A 24,770-nucleotide genomic window follows, 5' to 3' on the forward strand; every position below is an offset into this window, starting at 1 on the left:
GTCCCACTGAAAATCCACGGCCGTCATCTCCTACTGCTCCGACTTCAGATTTCCCCCAGCAGCTCTTTTCTATGCTCGTTTTTCATTTGGCCCTTTAAATGCACATAAATCCTGCTCCAAAATGATATTTCAGCTCCTATTGCTGGTTATGAGTTTTGCAAAACCGCTTCTCGGTTCAACGTGATTCATCGACTGTAAAAAGCCTATTGCTTCTACATTTGAGCTGATAATGGAATTTTCACATCTGATTATTGCAGCATAAAATATCAAATAAAATCTAATTAGATGAGCTCTAGCTTGTATTTTTGGGGCATTCTGTGAAATGTGTCGTTTACAGGCCACAGATTCTAATAAAAGGCTTTCCAGTACAAGGTAATCTGCAACCAGGAACCTGTTGAATTCATCAGATTGATGAAATAGAGGTTGATAATCGAGACAAGCTATATCGAAGGCATCTTGAGAGCTTCCCTATCACTACAAAATTATTTAAACAGAATTACAATAATACCAACAGCCTGGGAGAATTACTAAATAAACGGAGGTCCACACAATTTTCTATGAGAAATTATGAACTGGAAAACAGTTTATATCTGGTTAAAGTGATATTGAATCAAGATCAGTGGCTAAATTAAGACCAGACTCTTTTGCCAAGTGGAAAATCAATACAATAAAGTTTCAAAAGTGGGTTGAATAGCATAATTGCTATTTCACAACCCTTCTCCAGCTTTCACATTTTGGCATTATTAAGTTTATTCAAAAATGGCCTTCAGACATTTTATAAATAAAGAAAATCCCATAAACCCGCGTGTGAATATGAACCAAATATGCATTTCAAAACAGCGATTTATTGCTTAATTTACCAAGGTCAATGCAATGGCATTTGATTTAGCATCATTTCATTTCAAAACACTTGACTAGCCTAAAGACATGTTGAATATACATTGCTTATTTTTATTTTATCAAGCCTAGACAAAGGTCCTTCGCGCACCCATTGAGAGTGGGGGGTGGCCTGCAATCACTGGTGCACTCAGGGGTGAGGTAGGGTTGGCCACCAACCCCCCTGGTGCGGCCACAGTTGAAAAAGCATCACTGAAGTGCCCTCAATTTAAAAAAAAAAAAGCACCCCATAGACCGCCATTCAGATGAAAAAAAAACTGCTGAGTTTCCTCTGAGGTTTCTTAATAAGTGGCCTTTCAGTGAGAAGACGTGATGTGTTGCCAAATAAAGAAGCCCTTACAGAAGTGTAAAACTAATATTCCCTATGGATGCCCATACAATGGAACAGGGTGCTGTTAGGGGGTGCCCTATATGCCACCCTGACATGATTACATGATGAAAATATGAAAAACGGCTGATAATAGAATGCAGTGACATTTTTTGGTAAAAAAGTGTCCAGATATGTGCCCCCCCAGGGAAGACGTGTTCCACCAATGCATCATATATCATGATGTGCTTCATACGAGAAAGTGGGTTGTCCCTCTAGAGTAAGAAATGCAGTGTAACAGCACATAAGGTTAAAAATGTATGTCATTTCCCTGTGTAGTTTATCACAGAAGCGTAGATTATATTTTTAATCCGAACGGCTGATGACGATTGCCTCACTTTACATCATACATGTACCATATATTTCTGTACGATGGTGGAAGGAACTGCTTTTTTTAACTTGTTCACAAAGAGCTTTCAATAATTGATACACATAACTTTGGTTGCTGTCCACAGCTCCCCCTTGATATTAGGCTACCGAAACACAATGGAGAAGATACAAGGTGGAGGAAATAAATGAGAATAACATCAGACATAGGAATGAAAAAAAAGATGCCTTTGTTTGTATGTCCCAGTGATCAGTAACCCTCATGCTCACTCTCATTTCCTTTTGTCTGCTCCCCTTCCGCGTCTCATTTGTATTGTTTTCCGTGGTTTAATCCAGGAGGCTCCGGGGGACATGCGCTTTCTCCTAAATGGCAGCAATCAATTTTGATTATCGGGCAAGGCTACTTCGAGAGCAGCCTATCAAAGTTTTATTAAGGAGACGGGGGATAATTACGGCCCTTACACAGACCCAAAACGCTGTGCCTGGACTCCTCTAATGGTACAGAGTTCAAAGACAAAATGATGAGTTAGGAGAAGCCCCGTAAGAAAAAAAACCTCCGTGATTTAAAAGAGAATGTAGAAAAAAAGACAAATTTGATGAGAATGTGTTACCCTACGCTGCCCTCTACCTGGCCTTCAATAGCTGCCCAATCAGGCTTTGAAAAAGCCAGACTGACGGGAGGTAAGATCCTCTCGCTTCATTATTCGGCTAACTTGGTGGTCATTTGGAAGCCAGAAGCTGAAAGGGCTTTGGGGAGCCTGGGTCAGATCTGTTCTCTGCAGGAGTTACCGAGCCAACCTGAGCCCGGGGCGGCCTAGAACTGGAAAGCCTCCTAATGACAACCGAGAACAAACATTTCTCTACGATCGGACAACAAAATAAGATAAAAAGAAAATACACAAAAAAATGTATGAAATGGAAGGACGGGACAGTTATGTGAACAGGACAGACAAACAAATCAAATGTCAAGGCATTTCCCTCCGGTTTGGATTCTCAGTTTCATTCAGAACTCGAATCTGAGGATTCAACTCGAATTGGTTGGCATGCTGGCAACATGGAGCGAGTTTTCTCAAGAACCTCCGAGTGGCACAGAACATCAAGATGACCCCCCGGCCGCCAGCATGGCCTTTTTTCTGCTGTGCAGGAGTGTGCGTGAGTGTGTGAGATGGAGGGACACTCACGTCTGAACTCTCTGAAGTAGATGGTTTGTCTGTTGGGGTTGAGTAGCTGGATAACTGAATCGTCATTGTTTTTGATTCGACAGCTGATCGTGGCCGTCTCTCCTTCCACCACCGACACGTTGTCCGTCACCAGGTTCTGACTTTGGACTGGATTGGGGAAAGATTGGTAGGTGAGAAAAAGAGGAGAAGAGATGTTAAGTCAAAACCGCACACTGTAGTAAAAACCCTACCATTAGCACCATGGTCAGATCCTCCAAACAATTCATTGCAAATGATTAGATGTCATTTGCCAAACATGGGAGCATTTTGAAATCAAATAGTCTTTTTGTAACAATTTTTATCATTTGTAACAATTTATTGTCACAAATGACTTTCATCATAAACGCAGCAATTGTTCAACAGCAACGCTTATGTGTTATTACATATCAAATGAACAGTATTTCTAACAAAACTCATTGTATCATGAAGGTTTCATTAAATGATCATGATAAGGTGATACAGATACAATCAAGTAAAACCACTGTAAATAAATAAAAATTATATGCAGTAAATTGTATATTTAGCAGAGCATAAGCAATACTCAATTAATGGCAAAATCACACTATTAATAAGAATGTTGTAATAACGTTATTGTCTTGTCCTGTTACAGACCCTGCCTTTGTCCTTGTCTTTAAGGTCTTTTTTCAGGCCTGTGTGTTACTGAGTTTGAATATAAATCCCGCTGTATAGCCAGTCCCAGCATGATATAGGTTTCTGGTCAAGAGTAACCCTCCAGCATCCTCAATCCTCCTGAGGTTTTTTTTTTTTCTTTAGGCCACACAGCGCTCTTCTCTATGCTGATAACAAACACAGCACAGTAGACACCATGTTTGTGTCCTCTTCCCATCTCAATGTCACCTGAGTCTAAACAAGACAGCTTCTTTGTGTTCTCCATTTAAAAAGGGGGATGGGGGGTCCTTTCTATCTTATTTCTTTTCTTGCAGAAAATATTAAATAAATGACAGCATCAATTCACCCTGACACACACACACACACTCCTATATTTACCCCAAGTCCCCCGAGAACTAATGAGAAGATTGTGAATAGGCCAGTAAGATTTTCATATCCAAAAAAAACAAAAAAAAAAAACAGATCAGACTGTCATTTGCATTCCTCAGTTGTCAGCCTCGTCATTTAAGGAGGAAGTGGAGAAAGCAATCAGTTTCTCGTACGCTGACGGTTTGGTGCCGCCACTTTAACAAAACTGATTTAAATCAGCCAACGACTGGAGAGGCACTAGGACAGAGAGCGAGAGAGAGAGAGAGAGAGAGAGAGAGAGAGAGAGAATAAAAGGAACTCGTGAGATAGAGAGAGAGCAGTACTGACAACTCGTCAAAAGGGGCGCCGGTCTCCCTGACCGCTCAAAATAATGCTAATGCAGACCTCCACCCCACCTTTCCTGCGAGGTTACCAAAGGAGGCGGCACATAAACAGCGCCGGTGGTGCAGCGGTTGTCACGGTGACGCGTTCGCGTGTAGCCTCCCTGCAATCTGTGGGTGGGGATCACTCTGACACTAAATAATGGGAGACGTGGCCACAGGCTGAGCGCACTTTTTTTTCTCTTCACGCCGACATATCAGAGGCGGCCATCTCCCAGCCTGCCTTGCTCCCACGTTTGGCATATTTTCCACATGTTTAGTGAGACGCCGGGTCAACTGGTGACCCTGCTGTTTTTCTGCCTTTGTTTGAGGTCTCAGATTTCTTTTTTTATTCTCTTTAAAGCGACACCTCGTTTAATGATGAGGAAACCTCATCAATCACGCGCGGTTAACAGGCCGATGTCAGTCGGCGCTAATTAAACGCAGACATGGTGCAGGTCATCCATCACGCTGTTGTGATTATTACAGCACAGTCATGTGACAGGAGGGCCGGATGTAAATTGATAACTGGGGTAGTCTATTTTTAGCTGTTTACACGGCAGAACATTTACCATTTACCATCGGTGGCGCAGGTTAAAATGATAATGAGAGACGAAATGATCAAACAGTCCAAGACGATGACCTGAACATGGTGGGAATCATATGACCTTCAGAAAAACAAGATCTCACGGCCATGACCTCCTGGAGACCTCCTCAAGATGAAGATGAAGTGGGTATATAATAGAAACCCTGACCCTAAACATAACTGATGCAATCTGTACTAAAACTAGGGATAAATCTGCCAGGTGCCCTTGTATACAGCACAGGTGAGGGCATCCACTTTCAAACTTCTCAATTAGGAGATTTGATCGATCTATGTATAAGACCCTTTCATTTACTCTGTTATTTATTACTATTATTTGAAAAAAAAAAAAAAAATCCTGACTGTCCACAGGTATAAATCCCAAGCTGAGTCCCAGACAGATTTAGAAATGCCATTGCAGTTTTATTAGTGAGCTTATTAGACCCTGCTCTTCTGCCATACTCAGCAGAGCATTTCACCTGCTGGGCAAAGATTCTGACCTCACGTTTACCTCAAATTTTTAGGACATTGTCTGCCTAAATGCCACCTGCCTATGCTGTAATGCCGAATATGGGATAGGCTTTTGACAGCATGCTGATAAGGTTTAACAATGTAACTCTCCCTCCAAAGCCGTCACTGTCTGGGCGCTGACCTATTCAGGAAATGTGCAGTGGAGAAGACACTTTCTGCATCAAGGTAAACTGTCTGAAGCCTGCAGTCACAAACCAAATGGAGCAGGTTGCAGGTTGTTTATGTAACGGTCAGGTGACAAGGTCAGTCTAGAGCCCAGTAACATTATATGTGTTACTACAACGTCACTCAAAAATCATATGAATGTCTATCGAGTATTCGCAGTGCTTGACTTTTTGCATTTTCTTATATCGCAGCCTTGCTCGGAAATGGATTAAACTGGATCAAGTCATTTTTTACCATAAAGTTCAACACACAATGGCCTATAGTTTGTTAAATAAATGGCATGAAAATGTATATAACATGTTTTTACAGAGGGTTTTTCTAAATGCTACATTTAACCCTGCAGGAATGCATGCACTCACAACAGCATGTTAAACGGATACAGCACGGGTCGGAATTAAAACATTCTTCTTTTTTACAGAGCTAGTGTAAGAGAACAGTATTTATTTAAAGCAGACAACTGCGTGCACAGGCTGTTTCATGAAAATTAATGAATGCATGTAGGCATGACGTAAGCCAGTTCTATAGCACTTAAACAATTCCCTAAAGAAAAACCGGCCACAGGAAAAAGAGAGTGAGTTTAACAACATAAACTTAAGTGCACTTTAGTGAGTGATGTTTGTGAACAGCTATTGAGGTCATTTAAAAAATGCATATAATGGTAATATGTGTTCCATTTGTTACATTGTAGACATTTATAGAAAGAACCAGTGCTGTTTCTTGGAAACCACTTGGTCCAACTCTATGGAAAATTGCCATTCAAAATCCCTCTCCAGGCTCACACACACACACACGCGCACACACACAAATAAATATATATATATATATATATATATATATATATATACATACAGACAGCAGTTTTCTGGCTATAGACTGAAGAGTAAAAAATTACATTTCTGTTCTTGTACTTGTGTTGTTTTATTTCAGAAAGTGATTAACTAGATTGCCCATTATAACCAAAAGCCGTCAACTAAACAGTAATATCTTCCCACAGTGACTGTGTGAAAGGGACTTCTGAAGTCCTGTGCAGTTTTTGAAAAGCCACACAGCCTCCATCCAATCGAGATGACGTGCAGGACAGAAGTCATCAAGAGAAACCCATTTGCTGTGAATTAGCTATTCGTTCATGCATCAACAACCAAGCGGTCTAGCACAAGCACCACCGCATTTGTATACACTAATTTGCATAACTTGTACAAACAGATCTGCGACATTATCTTTGGATTTAATTACCGCCATTCAAAAGCACTAACACAGAACATTGATCATTTTAGTCTAGATTAAAGCTGTCAGACAAGGACGCTACAAATTCATACACACTGATAAACACACACACACCCACATACCGCTGTGCACACACAAAACATGGCATGATTGTATAATTTACAAAAATTCACCACTTTTTTCAAATACGGTTTCATTCACTGCCTCGGAGGCCAAGCAGCTGAGCAGCGGAGATGACCAACAAACCAAGTATCTCAAAATACAACATACAGTTGTACCACCCACCTAAAGATTGGTGCCAGACAGATCCCTTCCTGACTTTGTCACACTGACATGGTCGGAATGGTTTCAGGACCAAAAAAAAATATTCAGAGGTATTTGCTCATCCACCAAAATTCCTGTACTGGCCCCAGCTCACAGCTTTCAGAACATACAGGGGCAGTGGCCTTGGGGCAGTGGCAGTGTTGGCCTAAGAGCTAAGGAAGCGGACTGGTAACCGAAAGGTTGCGTGTTGAAATCTGGAACCGTCAAGGTTGAGCAAAGTACCACCTCCGGGGCCCGTTCATGGCTGCCCACTGCCCAATGGTGAAGAGTTGAATGCAGAGGACAATTCTTTGGTGGATGCTAGCTGTGAATCACAATGACAAAATAAACACATTCACTAACCCTGTCCATTTTGTGGACTCCATGCCTTGACTGGTCAAAGTAATTCTTACACAATCTATGGCTGGTAGTTTTAATGTAGCACTGATTGTTGCAAGAAATTCTTCTCTGAGAGATCCATGATTTTAAAGTATCTCTTCTTTTACTTCTTCTGCTTTCGTGACATATGTCACTTCTCAAATCTCTTTCTGTTTCCAGGGACAAACTAGATGCTGCAAATGCGTGTGGGTCATGTGTCTCTGCTGGAATGTTGCCTGTGCATTAGTGGTGTCTTGAGGGTTATGTAAGTTCTGAGGAGCTGCTGCAATGGGCATCAGGTAATGGCTGCGTGACACCCACCTCCGCGATGGCACACACGCCTGCATCACGACTGAGCTGATGCAACTCTGCTGAAAAAAGCCTGTGGGAATGTTTTGCCGCTCCGAGTGGTACATCGCCATTACACTCCAGCTTGAACGTTTCAACTGAACTCTGCATGGCACCAGTGTTTTAAACGGTTGCCTCAATGTTGCAAGGACATTGGCAGATGGCAGTGAAGTCAAATCCTCATTACTTTTCTGTGCAATAATACTCCTGATTATGATACCAGTGAATTCAATTAAGAGACCATGCCTGGACATTGGGTGCAGGGTGGGACTCACCCAAGAAGGGGCGCATGCCCACTGCATGGCGCACACACACCATTCACTCCCACGCCCATTCATAAGGCCGAATGATAGTCAACTAGCATACATCCAAAGATTGTTGCCATCATTACAAATGGTCCTTGAACAGGAAGCTACATAAAGCCACCTGAATATATCGACTTAAGACAAACAAAAATTTTAAATGAGGTCTATTGACTGAATCTGGCCTAGAAAGCAAAGCCATACAAAACAAATTATACATTACACATTAGATAATGTCTTGCCATGCTTTTACTGCCCTTCTTCGGCATCAGAAATGGAAGCAGGCAAATGTCACCACATAGCCTATAAAATAAAATAAAAAAATCCCATAAAAATGGTATATGGCCAATATTCATACATACACATAAACCAACATATAAAATAATAATTGCAAGAATTGGATGTTATGTTATTATAATTAAGTTATGCAAGCACAGTCTTGCAATATAACATAATTTCTGGAATATCTGACGGCTTCACTTAATTTTAGTCTTAATTTTATTTTGTATTGTTCCCAATTATCCTGATCGTTTGCAGCTATTTTGTATGTATAAATGTTTGCCACTTGTATCACGTCCTCATCGATTCATGCATGTCCTGTATTAGTTCGTGTTTATGTTCCATGTGTTCAAAACCCCTGTTTGTGACAAGTTCCCTCCAAAATCCCTCCGCCAAGGTATGGCTTCATGTTCAGCAGGGTCCTGGTGAGCATGAACGTTTACTGTGCAGTTGTGGATGATTGCATCACGGTCCCTTGCTGGCGATGTGCAAGGTGAGGAGATTTTGGGGTTTCCAGATGAGGACGGCAGACGGCAGATGAAAGTTGTGCCCGTGGTGCCAAGGGAATTGGCCAAAAAAACAAAAAAAAAAACAAGGCGATCGATTGGCATGGACCCATCGCCACTCTCCTATGGGCTGCCATGGTGCCTATTACAGAGGTAGGCAGAGAGCCGGAGAGGGGCACTCAGACTGAAGATTTGTATTGTTGTTTTAATTTCATCAGTGAAAATAAAGAGATATTTTAGTGCTTTTTAAAATTTGTAAACCATATTTAGTCTCGTTTTTATGAGTTAACAGTAAAACATGATTAATTTCATTATACATTCATATTCATATATATGATATGTTTCATTATATGGGTTCATTGACAAAGATATTTAATTGACAATAAAATTTCATTGAAGAAAACAACACTATTCTGTGATATTGTTTGGAATATCAATACGCATGGAAACACTATTCTCAGATCTGAAATAATCAAGACAGGCCTCTATGTGCCCCATTTGAACTCTACTGGTGAATGATGTTGGTTCTGTAAAAGTGCAGACCAAGAGGTGATGTCATGATTATCCCGTCTGTTGACATTCTGATGACACCGCATCCAGCATGCTGCAATCACCAGCTCATCTTCAATTAGATATAATCTCATCTGTTATTTCCTGTGATCCTGTCGGTTTCCTCCTCAAGAACACGGCACGCTTAATCTATAACACATCCATCCTCTAAGCCATTTCAAACGCAAGGGCTTCTGTCAAGATTAGGCCCTTCTAAATGCCGGAGAAACGTGCTTTTGAGAAATATGCTTTAATTGGAACCGCTAAACCCGGTCTCGTGGTAATGAAGGATAATCATTCACAAATATTATGCAGTTGTACCCTTCAAGGCTGGATGTATCATGTGAACGTACATGCGGACCAGTGGCCCAGTGTACCATGCCGCTGGTATTTTGTGACAAGGCTGTAATCAAAGTGAGGAACTTCAGACCGTTTTTTCCCTTCCTTGGTGCATTCTCTGAACACAACACAACAAGATTAACGAGGTGGTCACTGCCAACAACGTCTCCGACGCTTGTACAAAAAAAAGAAATCCTCTAATTTACCATCATGCATTGCTAATGCGTCCCAGAGAAGACCAGAGGCGGACGTGGCTGCGAAAGAGCAGAAATGGGGTTTAATTAGGGAAAACGATGTCTTGTTGTACATGCTGGTGAAACTTTGTTAATAAGCTGACCCGCTCTGCAGTTGAGGGTAAAATTCTCTTTCCCTCTGTTCTCCAGCAGGCAGCAGGGGGGGCATTAGCTGGGCCATTCAGAATAAACAGTGAAGTAAATAGTGATGATGCAAGCGCTAATGAAGGGTGAAATGGCCATCGTGTGGGAACCAGATACTGGCCAGGAAAGAGCTGACCCCAGTGGAAACATTGTGTGTGTGTGTGTGTGTGGCATGGGTATGGTACATGTATCAGCACGAGAGGTTGAGTGGTGTGTGTGCACTAACGTGGATGTGTGCTCTTGCATGTGGGTGTGTGCATTTGAGCTGTGTGTGTGTGTTTTGTGGTGGTGGAAGCCGGTGATTAATGCATCAGAGGGGCTGCGGTGTCCGGGCACACTACCAGTGGTCTTGCCTTCACGGCTGCTCATTTCCTGCTCTTTCATGCAGCAAAAGAGGGATAGTCTGTGTGTGTGTGTGTGTGTGTGTGTGTGTGTACGTAATAAGATGAAGCTGAGACCTTGCACAAGGCCAGGTGGGGGGTTAACAAAGAGGGATAATGGAGAAATTGGACAAAAGAAAACGAAGAATAGGAAAGAAGGCTGAGAGATAATGATCACAATCCTTATTCTGTGCTAAACATATTGATCAGAATAATGTTTTTCAAGATCTTTTTTCTTTATAAGAAAACAAGTTATTGTATACCAAATCATATATTTTGTTTTATGGGTGACCCAGCGTTAGCCAGCAGTTTTAAGGCATTCGGATAACTAAGGGGTCTGCTGTCTTGTCCTTCCTTTGTGTTGTGGCACTCAATTGACTCAATGAAATTGAATTAGTGCTATTTAAATTCCATAGATAAAATGAATAATAAACCACTGTGCATTTCATTAAACAATGCAAATTGTTAAATTTCAATCAGTCTGGCAAAAAAAAGGCTCAGTTAAAATCATTTACTGGTATTCACCTTTTTTTCTTTTTTTTTGTGCCAATATGACATATTCTGACAAGGATGGAAACATTACAGAAAAACAACAGAAAAAAAATTAAACAGAAAAAGAGACAGTGATCAGTAAATAGGAGAAGGTCACAGAGCTGAAAGGAAGGAGAAGAAGAGCGAAGAAGGGCCAGAATGAACCAGACATAGCAGCAGATATGGAGAGAGTAACATAATCCAAACAAAAGGGGGCAGGAAAAGAGAGCAAGCAATTCATATCTTGATATTCTTTCTGTGTCTTATGCCTGTGCATCCATTCATCTGCCCGTCCATCCACACAATGTTCCCCAAAGCAGTGCCCCCCTGTGTCTAATGTGCTACATTAAACCAGCCTACTGACCCTGACATTAACATCACCCCTGTGCCGAATAACACATTAGATGTGAGCTGTAAACACGCCGTTATTACACAGTCAGGGTCCATTTCATTTTCGCACGATTCATTTGACTAACGTCAAGAGGCAAATCGTAAAAAAAATATATATATATATATATAATAATAATAAAAAAAAACCCACGACAGCTCCTGCTCTGTTCTTGCAGGAGTGAACTGACCCACAGCCTTGTGGCTTTTCACTGGCGTCAAACCAAACAAATAAGCTAAAAATATCAGCACATTTAGGCCAGTGGTGTACACCCCACAGGATTTACTCCTGCCCGAGATGTCCGGCGGCGTCGGTGCGGCGGCGCGTGTAAGAGTGTGTGTCAGGGACGCGTGTGTATCTGTGTGTGTACTGCCCCTTCTCCCAGTGTGGCTTAAAGATTAGCTGCCCTCCTGCAGCCCCCGTCCTCTCAAGTCTTCCTCCATCGATCCTCCAGGTGAGAAGAAAAAAGCACCAAAAGCAATGCACACACACACACACACACACACACACACACACACCATTAAATGAAATCACAGGAAATGGGAGGGCACATCTTTAGCAGTCAACACGTCCCTCCAACAAACAAAAAAAAGTTCTTTTTCTGTCTATTGTTTCCACAGTGATTTCCTTCCTGTGTGTGGGTTAGGTGTGCTAAGTGCTCTCCGTCAGTCATTTTATGAAAGCAACTGTGAAAACAGCATGGATGCATTTCCACAAACTGTCATCGGGAGCCAGCACTTGGACAGCGGCATGTCGAAAGTTCATGTGTGTTCATACAGAGAGGGTGGGATTGTTTCCAATTGGAGGGGGCATGGGGGCGGAGTTATGAGGTTGGAGGCCGACCAGCATCTGAGCGGAGGTGACGTGGGACGTGAAGAGCTGAGAGCATTAACAAGGGTTGGGGGACTTCCAGTCCTCCTGGACTGTCTTCCCCTGGCTCAGCTTTAATTTAAATCTCTACAAACCGCTTGGCAGCGATTATTAATTGGATGAAAAAAAAGCACCTGCAGTTTCTGCAGCCAAGCCTTGTGTCCATTTCTGGACTGACTGTTGCCCTGTGTGAGTGGTGATTGACTGAGTAGAGGAAGGCATTAATTGCCAGCACCGCAGTGTGGATACGTTGATTGGATGTGTGTTTGCCAGGGGGTGGGGGGGTGTCTTAGTGACACACACATGTTTGTTTTGATAGCTCTGTGAGGACCATAGTAATAATAAAGAAAAATAAGGGCAAGTGAAGTGAATGTCATTGTGAAACCTGCAGCACAACACACGGTGACACAACCAAATTTGTCCTCTGCTTTTAACCATCACCCTTGGTTAGCAGTGGGCAGCCATGACAGGCGCCCGGGGAGCAGTGTGTGGGGACGGTGCTTTGCTCAGTGGCACCTTGGCAGATCGGGATTCGAACCTGCAACCTTCTGATTACGGGACCCCCAATAATATACCACCCCATAACAATCTCTATCAGATAAGACTAATACGAACCCTACCCCAACATTAGGAACAGCATGGTGCTGTTGGCCACAAAAATGCCTTGTTGACTGGTAGAGAAAATAATAGAAGAACAAAGTGAACCGAGATGTTTTTGGTATCTTGCCATCAGGTGCAGATTCTTTCTGTCCTGGAGTTTGTGAGGAAGGGTCTCTGTGGCTAGGATGAATCCCACAGCTGCTGCATCAGATCGACATGTAGAGAATTTGGAGGCCAAGATGAAAGCATAAACTCAAACCGTCCCTGAACTGCACATGATCTCGCTGAAAGAGGGCACTGCCATCAGGAGACAATTTCCATGTACTTGGTCTTCAATAATCTTAGTCGGGTGATACGTGTGATTGCAACACCCACATGAATGATTGAATAAAGGTTTCCAAGCATCACAGTGCATCTGCCTGCTTCCCTTCTTTCCTGCTACCATCCTGCTAACTTCTCTTTCCTTCTGCAAAAAAGTGATCAGGCCACCATGGTCCATAATTGACACAAAAAAAAAAACATGTCCAGCGTCTGTGGAGTCTTGCATGGCCATGACCTTCAGGCTGTTTCGTTGTTTTTTCTTTCTTTAACCACCTTTGTAAAGTGAAGTGAAGTGATTGTCACATGTGATACACGGCAGCACAGCACACATTTGTCCTCTGCATTCATCCCATCACCCTGAGTGAGCAGTGGGCAGCCATGACAGGTGCCCGGGGAGCAGTGTGTGGGAACGGTGCTTTGCTCAGTGGCACCTTGGCGGATCGGGATTCGAACCTGCAACCTTCTGATTAGGTTGCCGCTTCCTCAACCGCTAGGCCACCACTGCCCCGTTTGTTAGTGTCTAATGATGATAGACACTGTACCTGACATTTTCAAGATGTTACAAACCAATTGTCCAGTCATTTGTAAGAAGTGACAGAAGATGGGACTCATTTTATTTGCAATGTTAATTTCTGTTTATGAACTGGCGGTTAATTTCACAGCCCCTGACAAGTGGCATTGGCAAGTAGTTTTAAAATTTCTGCCTAATTGTGGTAAACTACAACGCACACTTTTAGCTGCCAAGCCAACCGAGCCAACACTGCCACTTGAGTGAATAAAGCTCACCTCAAATGACAAAGCAGGCAATGACAGAGGACGGTGAGCACGGTCCTTCCAATGTTTTCTGAGGGTGGTGCCCCGCAATTAATCTGTGAATGCTTTCAACATGGCAGCATTACTGACACTCTGAAAGCACTCAGTTTGCTGTAAAACACATTATTTAGTCATAATGGTCACCTGAATACTAAATTGCACCTCACTGCTAAGGTTTCGTGGGCCTATGGAAACAAGGCTGAAAAACGACTTAAGACAAACTGTAAGATCAATGTTTACACAGCCTTGCATATTATTATTTTGCATTTTTTACCTTGAATGTCCCCCAATTATCTGGCTGGTAAGTGTTATTGCTAATTAAATTGGAGTGTCCACTTTAATTAGCTTTTAAAGGTAACTTTAATGACTCGTAAGGTCAGGCGTTTTCACACATTTTGAATTCCAGACTTGATGAGACCACCAGCAGTCTTCAGTTATCACACTGCTAATTGCATTTAAGCCACTAACATAATGGGGTCTTTCATCAATAGGCCTTCACTTAAGTATGAGCACTTCCAATACTGAAATCTTGTTTTAACATAAAAGACATTTTTCCACCACAGAACCACAGTTTTCATAACTTGCTGCCTTTGTCACATACCCAAGTAAAGAAAGCCTATCTAGAGTTTACTTACCTATATAAAAAATCTGACCATATCAGGAGTACACTCTAGCATGAGTGTGACCTGATGTATAAAATCTGCCAGGCTCCAAAAAAATCTGTCTGTAGAATACTCCACTACTAAATGTTAAAATGTTGCACTGATGAAAGTGACTGACGTGTTGAGAAGAGTCATCTTGATGAGATGTCTGATTTGGAAAAGTACAATATGCAATAACTTTCCATTTCCATTATCTCCTCTCTTCTTTAATTTGAAACTGATTGTGATCGCTCCATAAAAACTCCTGCAAGCCAAACATAACCTTCCATTTCTGAGCCCAGAGCATGTTGTTGCCTGAGAAAATGTCATATTCTTGCAAATGACTAGTACACCTAGCATTTCAACATATTTCTACAGTACAGTAGCAGTAACGCATGTGGTGCTGAACTTCTGGATTGGTACTGAACCTGAACTGATCACCTATAATCAGTATTTACAGATACAGTTCCCCTGGAGACACTCAGGGTAAAGTGTCTGGCACAGGTACACAATGGTGGTAAGTGGGGTTTGAACCTGTGGTCTTCTGGTTCATGGGTGAGTGTCTTATCTAATAAGCTACTACTCTACTCTGGTAGCTGGAGATGACTGTTAATAATGGAATATCAGAAAACATGTAAAAAACCTATTCAGCAACAGTCTAATAAGTCTGATTATTTTAAACGTGGTGTGTGTGTATGGCCTCAGCCTGAGAATGGATGAAGTGAAAGATGTGTGACTACAGTATTCATCTGTATGGGATGTAAGAACATGGTGGTTACAAGACTAAGGATGTACACGACATATCGGAATTATACACACAGAAGGTGAAGGTGGGCATACCTGGGTATTGTGCAGCGCCTGTGAGGGGGAAAAGGAGGAGAAGGAGAAGGGAGAAAAAAAGAGAGGGGTGTCAGCATCACAGCCCATTCACCAAATAATAAAGCATAACAAATCACACAGTGGCAGGGAAAAAAATTACAATTCAAGTGAGAGAAAGAGATAGAGAGAGAGCAACAGGGAGGGCAAAGAACAAGGAGAAAGGAGGGAAGGGGCGTAATTGGGATCGGAGGCAAAGGGAGAGAGAAAGAGAGCGAGAGAGAAAGAGTCATTCAGCCACAAATGATCACAGCAAATGCAGTTATCATTACCATGATCGCATGCATGCTACAATCATTTAATTATCATGCAAATCAAAATAATTACATTTCATAAACAGCGAACGAGTACAACAGAAAAGGAAGAAAGAAAAAAAAAGACCAGATTTGCATCTCAAGGTTGAGCAATCAAGGTCCAAGGAGGTTTGTCTTTCTATGTGTGGCCCTGCGATCCGATTCAGCGGCAAGTTTCTGACCCGTAGCAACAGATGGATCCAAGCAGAAAAGCAGTCCTCCGAAGGCCGAGCGCTAATTTACACATCACGCCCATTCGCTCTCTCCTTCGGTGAGGCTACACCAAATTAACTAATGACAGTTGTGTCAGCCACGCCGAGGACTCAAAGTAATTTGGGTGTGTGAGTGTTTGTGTGTACCCTGCCATCCGGCAACCCCTGTCACCACCTCAAAAAGCCACCCGCGTCCCATAATGCACTGCTCCTGGCACATTTTCGAGACACTTCAATTCAGTGTCGGGATTACTCTTTTGAGTTGGCTTCTGATTAGAAAAGCACTTTCCTGTTTTTTTTTTTCGCACTCGCCAAATTCCAATCACGGCTACATAACTAATTATCACCTCCCCCTGAATATGCAGGAGCCGCGAGTCCACGGGAAGCCATGGCAACGGGAGTGTCGGCGTAAACATCAGTGCTGTCAATTTCCATTTCTGCTACGCAGGCATTCATCTGGAGACAAGCTACCCAGCCCAAACTGCATCGCCCGGGTTTGTCACATGCGCCGTTAGAACAACATTGAAGGTTTAGGCTAGAGTGGTTGGTGGCTCTTTAGTATTTATCATGAAATGACAGCAAAAGGAGGCTCTCAGGGGAAGGACAATGGATACGGCCAACCGCGACGATTCATTCACGTGACCGGCACAAGCGTATTAGCTTAGAAACTGTCATAAGTGTCTAACTGCTTGTAACAGGACATAGCAATGTATCTATACATAGCAGGTATCTCATACCATGTCTGTTCAAACTTTCTATTCGACTGTGCGATGCTGGTCAAGGACCAGTTGGTGTCGTGCCACCTGTCGTTCAATTTCATTACAATTATCAATGCACCGATGATTGATGTATCGCAACCCTTTCCATCAACTTTTCTGCATTACATCACATTACATTTTCCGTGAAAAGAGTGTTAAGGCCCCGTCCACACGGAGTTGTGAACCAGGCGTTTTCTGCCGTTCGTGGCGTCAGGTTAGCGCCAACTGAACGCCGACCGTTTACAAATCAGCACCAGCATTCAGTTGGCTGCACGTTCAGATGATGTCAAATAACTGTTATATATCATTTATACCGAATTCCCAACGAATGTTAAACAGTGACAAGTGAAGCGCTAATCGAACGCAGCTACAGATCATCCACATCTGCATTGCGATGCATCGATTATACCATTTATTTTGACACCCCTACTGCTCATTGCGACAACCAATCCTTGTCATGAAGCCACTTAGAGAGCCGAGTTAATTCACAACATTTTTTTGTCGATGTTCCCCCGGTTTCAGTGAGCAGAATGATTGTGCGGCAAACAGCAGGCACCACACTTTCTCATCTGTGCAATGATGATCAGTGATTGGTTCGTTCAGCACCGTCTGTAATTGCTCAGTGCGATACTTTCCTTGGTTGCAGTTGAGCTACAATGGAAGGAACAAAGCAAAGTTGCTGAAATTATTACAGTTTTCAGACAAAGCCCGACTAAGATTTCGTGATCATGCATAAACCCTTTCTCAAAGACAAAGACATGGTGGCTACGTGTCTCAAGCCAAAGTGCTCCGGGTTTTGTTTTGCCCTGTCAAGTGTCCTTCATGCTGACATCTTGCCCTTGTCTTGAGTTGATGGCATCTATTGCTTGTTCTCTTGCCTATTTCGAGCCCTGTGTCTCCCCCATGGTACCTGGTCAATTCTCATTTCTATGGAAGTCTTGTGTATAGCCCCAAACTTTGGGCCTTCGTGCCACCGTCTCCACAATCTTGTTCCTTTCTGTCTGTCAGCCAATAAGAACTGGCTAAACAGACTAACGCATTGCCATATGCGAGGAGGGAGCCAACCAATGGTGCTTCCTTTCCAAGTGGTCCTGATTTACAGCGGCACTGACCCTGGTTGAACCGTGTCACGCTCTGTGCATGAGGTGCCAGTAGCAGTGAAAAAACACAGAACTTCCGACACAAGTCCAGAGGAAAACTGTTAGTCCCGCCGCATTAGGATTCACATCACGGGCCGAAGCAAAGTGGCTAACGACTCCAGGGCCATTTGGGGGGGTGTAGAGGGCCACACAGGAAATCGTGGTCCCTGAACTCAGGCCAGTGGCACAGGGAACGCCATGTTAAGTAAATGGCACAAGTCAAAGGAGAACTCTGTATCACCATTACAGTCCCCTGGAGCCTGTGGAGGGACCAGAGGAATGAGGGAGTGCCGGGGAAGAGAGGTGGAGAGAGAGCGGGTCTCAGAGAAGGGTCCATGTTGCTAGACTGCTCTCCAACCCTGAAGGTGAGGTTAAATACTCCTACCAGACAAATGCATAAAACATGAGCTCCCTTCACACAAGAGGGACTCCCCTCTCCCGCATGATGGGGGCATTAACTTGGGGTCAGAATGCACGAGCTGCCATAATGAGCAACCGCGGCCCTGTCCGGGTTCACAACAGAGGACACTTCACCCCGGCCTCCACTCTCCTGTCTCGCTTTCTCTCCACTGCTCGTCTCCGCTTGTCCATTTCCTCCCTCGCTCGTTTTTGACTGGCCTCCTTCTTGTTCTCTCGCTATTTTCCCTGTGCCCCCTCCAATCTTCTCCCAGTTCCTTTCACCTCTCCTCTCCTTTGTTCAATCTATGTTACAATCTGAAGAATAATTGAGCAAAGTTCCATGGATAACACATGATTTTCTTGGTTTTCAATGTTTGTGAAAGCTTGTGATATTAAGGATTTTAATTTTTAAAATGTTTTTGTCCAGTTGGGCGTCACGGTCTTACCAGAGGGCGTTATGTGCGGTGAGAGATGTTGGCTTGCATATTCCACTGTCCTTGGAGAACAAGAATATGGAGGCATTCTTTATTTTAGATGTTCAGTAATCTCATTTTTCAATGTTTTGTTTTTAATGTAGTCCATATAATATGTATTTTTATGTGTGGGGAGAAATTGTATAATAATACAACTTTATATTCTCTCTTGTATTTTGCTCCCTGTCTTCTCTGACCCACTCCTGCCAATTCTCTCTCCGTGTCTCCTCTTCCTCAATTCTCTTGCCTGGGTCCATTTAATCTTTCTTGTTCCATTTGCTCTCTCTCTTTCTCCCTCCCTCCTCCTCCATCAGTCTCAAAATCAACCACAAGCCATTTTACTTGCAAACAAAACAACAAACCATATCATCATCACCACCATCATCATCATCAACCACCATTCTGTATTATAATCACTGTTCGCCCATAAAAATGGTTGCGGTGTTTATAGGGCTGATGGGGCCGTAAATATCAGTGGGGGAGCAAAAAAAAAAAAAACTACAATAAAAGTGCATTAAAGGAGGTCATTACTTCCCTCAGCGAGGCTGTTATAAAGAGACCTTTTCTTGTGTCGCTTCCTAAAGAAAGTAAAGAAAGGCAGTAAACACATAAATAAATAACTAAATAAATATAACTAGCCCACACACTCAATCACATTTCTTCAGACAGGAAGCTGGGCAGATAGCAGGTTGCTGCCTTTGCCTGGTAATGACCGAGCCTGATGTAATTAGTTGGTCCACTGAGGGCAGGCCCAAGGCTGCCAAACCGCCTTGAGACTCCTCAGCCGCGGGTAGGGGGAGGGGCGAGACGAGCCCCCGCTCACCCCTCGGACCGCCGCCCGCCCAAACACACATCCTAACAACATTAGCAGCGTGATTAAAAATCGCAAATCTGCTGCCCGTGGGGTGTTAAATTAGACATGAAAAGTGTGTCCCATTAAAAAATAATTATCAATGTAATTGGCTGGAGCTCGCACTATAGGAGGACCGCAAAGCGAAAGGAACTGCATTTTTTATGGGAAAACAGAAATCATAAAGACCCTTGGTGCTGTGGGAGGAACATACCACATTTCTACAGACCAAGCCCCCCCCGCAACCTGAAGGTGGGCGTTGCGGCGTTTAAAACCCTTTTAAAAGACAGCAGTAGAGCCGCCCTGGACACCAACACACCATTCCACCAGCCCCTAACAGAGAGACTTGCAGCCACACTCACACACAGGTAGAGACACACCCACTCATACGCATACACACCATTCCACCATCCCCACACAGAGTGTCCCATTCACACACACACGAAAACAGATTTCACAATTAAATTAACAGAGAAACACACTCACTCACATACACTATCATGTCAATTTTCCCAAACAGGTGATCATACATTCACCATAAGCTGAAGCACTAACAGTTGCCAAGTTACGGCTCCATTTTTTTTAATTTTAGGTCCATACAAAGAAAGAAAGGACACACTACATATTGTCAAGTAAAAAGTATTCACTTTTGGGGCCATGGTACACACAAGTGTTTTTTGAGATAAGTTGTATGCGAAAAAGGTTAATTTGTTATTGGGCATGAGAGGGTGAGTTCTACCACCTTCTATAATTCTACAACCTTTTATAATTCCTTCTATTGAGGAATTATAAAAAATATTCTGTTGCATGAACATTCCATATATTAAGTGACCAGTTTTGTGTCTGACATGGAACAATCTTTACATTTACATTTACAGCATTTATCAGACGCCCTTATCCAGAGCGACTTACAATCAGTAGTTACAGGGACAGTCTCCCTGGAGCAACTTAGGGTTAAGTGTCTTGCTCAGGGACACAATGGTAGTAAGTGGGATTTGAACCCGGGTCTTCTGGTTCATAGGCGAGTGTGTTACCCACTAGGCTACTACCACCCCTTTACTAAATAATTTCCCAGATTACCATCAATATAGAAATACATAAATACATAAAAATACAAGAAGACTCCACTTTTTTGACTAATTTCTGAGATAAAAACAATCTACAAATTGGACAAATTATCAACCGAATGAATGCAATTAATACAAAAAGTGTAAAAAATGCTAATTAATGTTATCTAGCAACACTGATGGCCAAAAAACAATCAGAATAAAATATTAGGATTGTTTCACATCTATTATAATTCACTTTCTGTCCAAAGCCCAAATGCAAGACACTAGATGGAGTAACTTTGTATACAAGAGGACACACACAGGGGTCTAATAATTAAATACATAAATACATGTGTTGTTATTTCAATACATCCCTAGCTATTTCTAATTCACTCCAGCATACATTGTGAAATAATACATTTTATGCATTATCATTGTTCTCTGTACTTGATTGTCTTCATATATGACAACAATCACATTTTTACGTTGCCCACAAAAACATAGAATCACATTAATATACAAAAATACCCACATTTTGATACACACACACACACAGACACACACACACACACACACACAGGCCTTTACCTGGGACATAATAGACGCTGGATTTATGTGCTGTCTGCAGCGCTGTGATTAGACACTGCTGGTGCCACTGTGATAAGCGGCACACAGTTGGGAATATTCACAGCGTCCTAGAGTGACCTCATTCACCAGCGAGAGGTCACCTCACCGCCACCAACCCGCCGCCTCTTAATCACTCCTAACCTTTCTTCCTCAACTTCTAAAAATGATCCAGACCTCTGAGCAGTTCAGGTATCGGGACATAATTTGATCAGCCAATCCTCTCACATAACCAGCCTACTCTGAGTTGCTTAGTCTCCAGCAGGTCCCCCTGCTTGGTCATCATCTCCTCTCACTGACCTTATTTAACATTATAACTCATTAAGGAGTGGTTGGGTAAGGAAGTGGGCCCGTAATCGGAACCCCAAACCGCCAAGGTGCCACTGAGGTGCAACTGAGCAAAGCAGTGTCCCCACACACTGCTCCCCGGGCACATGTCATGGCTGCCCACTGCTCACCAAGGGTGATGGTTAAAAGCAGAGGACACATTTCGTTGTGGCACCGTGTGCTGTGTTGCAGTGTTTCACAATGACAATCACTTCACTTTCACTTAACAAATGCAATTAAATCCATGAATATAATTTGGTTGCATGTTTACAGGTCATGAAATAACAGTAAGCCTTTTTAAGCAAGAGTTGAGTCTCATTTATTTATTTCAGCTTGTTCATTTTTATCTGAACAATGCTGATATTTATCGATAATCAAAATTGCCAGATGGTCAGTGCATGAAAAATACATCAATCCCAAGACAAATGCTCATTCATACACCACTGTTCACCAAAGGTGATGGTTAAAAGTAGAGGACCCATTTTGTTGTGTGCACCGTGTGCTGTGCAGCAGTGTTCCACAATGACAATGACATGATATTGGCGTACAATCATAAATGTGCTCTCAAAAATGTGCACACACATTCAACTTGTACATATAAAGACATTCACATTCATGAACGTGCATTGCTCCATGCATTTCATCTTCATAGCCAGGCCCTTCACATCAGAATGAGAATTTAAGCCAAGAATACCTATATATAGCTGTGTGTGTGTTTAGACTTCTGTGTGTGCAGTATCACGGAAAGCCATTAGGGCAGTGGGGAGCAGGAGATCGGATCTGCAGGCCACGACAGGTCCTGCTCGCCTCTCGGGTCCCAGTGGCAAAAGCTCTATTCATTTTGAATGAGAGGAATGGATTTTCAGTAATTGATATCCAATGGCACCAGACAGGACAGCGACTGATCGAGAAACAGAGAGCATCAGCGTCGTGATTGGCCCTCCTCTCTGAAGACTGATGGATTCCCAGTTCGAGATTCACCTTTCATTTTTTAAATTTAGAAAGGCACATTTTTCCCACCAGTACCGTCAGCGCGCCTTGCTGTGAGACATGGTAAACAAAGTAGTTAGTCACACAGCGACTGAGAAGAATACATTTAGTATGCCTCGGGTGGAAAATGTCTGCAGAAAACACAATGTAATGCGATAAAGTAGGGAAAAAAGTGTTAACAATTACTCTCGTGCCCTAAGAAATAGATTTACCTAACCGAGCGGACTAACCCTAGGTGTTTTTTTGTTTTTTTTTAATAAAATGCAAATGAAAATCCTCTCTACTTGTTGACGCCATAAGGTACTCAACATTAAACCTCAAATGAGAATTTACACAGTAACACAGGAAAAGACAAAAAAAAAAAAAAAAAAAAAATTTTTTAGAATTTATGTCTCGTGGTGTGGAGATAAAGTTGGTGTAAGGAATCAGGAGTCAGATGGAAAAACATGGTGACCTCGCTCCAGTATTTTCCTCCCCCTTCTCCCATCTAATACTCATCTACAAGGGCATCTCAGTATGACCTATTAGGAAAAATTAGCACTTTTGAACAACTTAATCCCCAAAATAACCCTGATCTATTAAAAGTTATATACGATTGAAAATGAAAGAGGTCACAGTCACAGAAACACACCAGTGGAAAGCTTAACATGATCATGGCACAGTGCAGAACATCAAAACTGACAAGGTCAAAAATACACAATGCTCATTTCACAATACCCATGTTAATGTATTATGGGTAATTCCGTGAGAATGTACAGTTTCAAGTATTGTCGAGTTAGGGGCGTGCCTATGACAACGATGCTATGTATTAACCAATGGTGAATTAGTGTCCAGGCCATTATTGCATTTTACATTTATAGTCCCCCTGGAGACACTCAGGGTTGAGTGTCTTGCTCAGAAATGCAATGATAATGATAAGTGGGCTTTGTGATTTAGTGTTCTGGTTACCCACTAGGCTACTACCACCCCTACCACTATTAGTACTACCTCACATGCCGTGAACTGTGAGATTAAAAGCAGGAGACAGCATCAGACATGTCTCTCCGAACAGACAGACAGAAGTCAGCAACACAACACTCATCATCAGAAATCGACTCGTCGGGTCTGGTCTCCGTCCTGCCATCCTGTTCTCTGCTGCCTCTTCTCTACCCCCATTCCTCTCCTGTACCCCTGTGCACATACACATCTATAGTTGTGCAGTGTAACAAACTCTGGGGTCTCTTCTCTTCTCTTTATCCTTCACTATCCACTTCACTGTGGATGGTAAATCCTGCCTGGGGAGTTTCCTGGTCCAGAGTGATCACGTGACATTGCCGACCCCCCATGGACTGTCCTATTTCACTCTCTGCTGACCCCATCTTATATTCACCTGCTGTTAATTCCTTATACACAAGTGGACTGCAATAACCTTCATATGCCATCATGAACAGAGGAGAATGGGTTCACCGTGCTTAGTCTAGGTTCCTCTCAAGGTTTTCTTCCTGTTAGAGGGAGTTTTTAATGCCACTGTTGCCTCTGGCTTACTCACCTGGGGCTTTGAGCACTGTTCTATTTGTGACCATGTGCATTGTAAAAAGTGCCTTATAAATAAATAAATATCGATTGATTGATAATTACAGGCACTGAAGTGATATTAGGTTAATCGTGGGAAAACAGGGTAGAAGAGGGTGGGGGGGAAAACTGTTGACCAGCAGGCCACAGCCTCACATGAATTGTTCTCTGCAAAGAACAGCATTTCAATAATCGCCACTTAATTATGAATCATACGCATCTGTAGACGCCCGTTCCACTCGGCATCGGCCCCAAATTACAGCCAATTTATGTTAATGTATGTGCTGAGCTTACGATTGGAAAACAGAGAACGCAATCACTTCTGAAGGAGAAACAATTAGCTAAATGTTGTCACGTGAAAACGCTGAAATAAGAAAAAATCGATGCGGGGCGTGGGGGGGTAAAGAGGTGAAAACTGGATGTAAAAAATCGCAGACACTCCTTTTTCATTCGGCTTAACTCTGGCACACAGAAACGCAAAGATGCACCATAGTGATTAGCAGACTCTGTGTGAGTGTGTGTGTGTGTGTGTAAATGCCGTAAATGTGTAGTTGTGTGTGTTGTGCCTGTCCTTCAAAAAAAAAAAAAAAAAAAAAAAATGAAGGACAGGCTGCACAGAGATTAATTTTGTC

General features: G+C 42.7%; 1 protein-coding gene across 5 annotated transcripts in view; it reads right to left on the reverse strand.

The window, feature by feature from the left end:
* Window positions 1-24,770, reverse strand: part of cadm1a (cell adhesion molecule 1a) — a 244,629-nt gene that overhangs the window by 61,378 nt on the left and 158,481 nt on the right. For 4 of the 5 annotated variants that reach the window (XM_028984677.1, XM_028984676.1, XM_028984674.1 and 1 more), the window contains exons 2-3: window positions 15,438-15,455; window positions 2,773-2,919 (exon numbers count right to left, since the gene is read on the reverse strand). In XM_028984677.1, the coding sequence (XP_028840510.1) occupies window positions 2,773-2,919; window positions 15,438-15,455 (165 nt within the window). The remainder of the gene's footprint in view (window positions 1-2,772; window positions 2,920-15,437; window positions 15,456-24,770) is intronic. The other variant, XM_028984673.1, reaches the window with a different exon arrangement.

Source organism: Denticeps clupeoides, chromosome 6, assembly GCF_900700375.1.
Source record: "Denticeps clupeoides chromosome 6, fDenClu1.1, whole genome shotgun sequence".
NCBI lineage: Eukaryota > Metazoa > Chordata > Actinopteri > Clupeiformes > Denticipitidae > Denticeps > Denticeps clupeoides.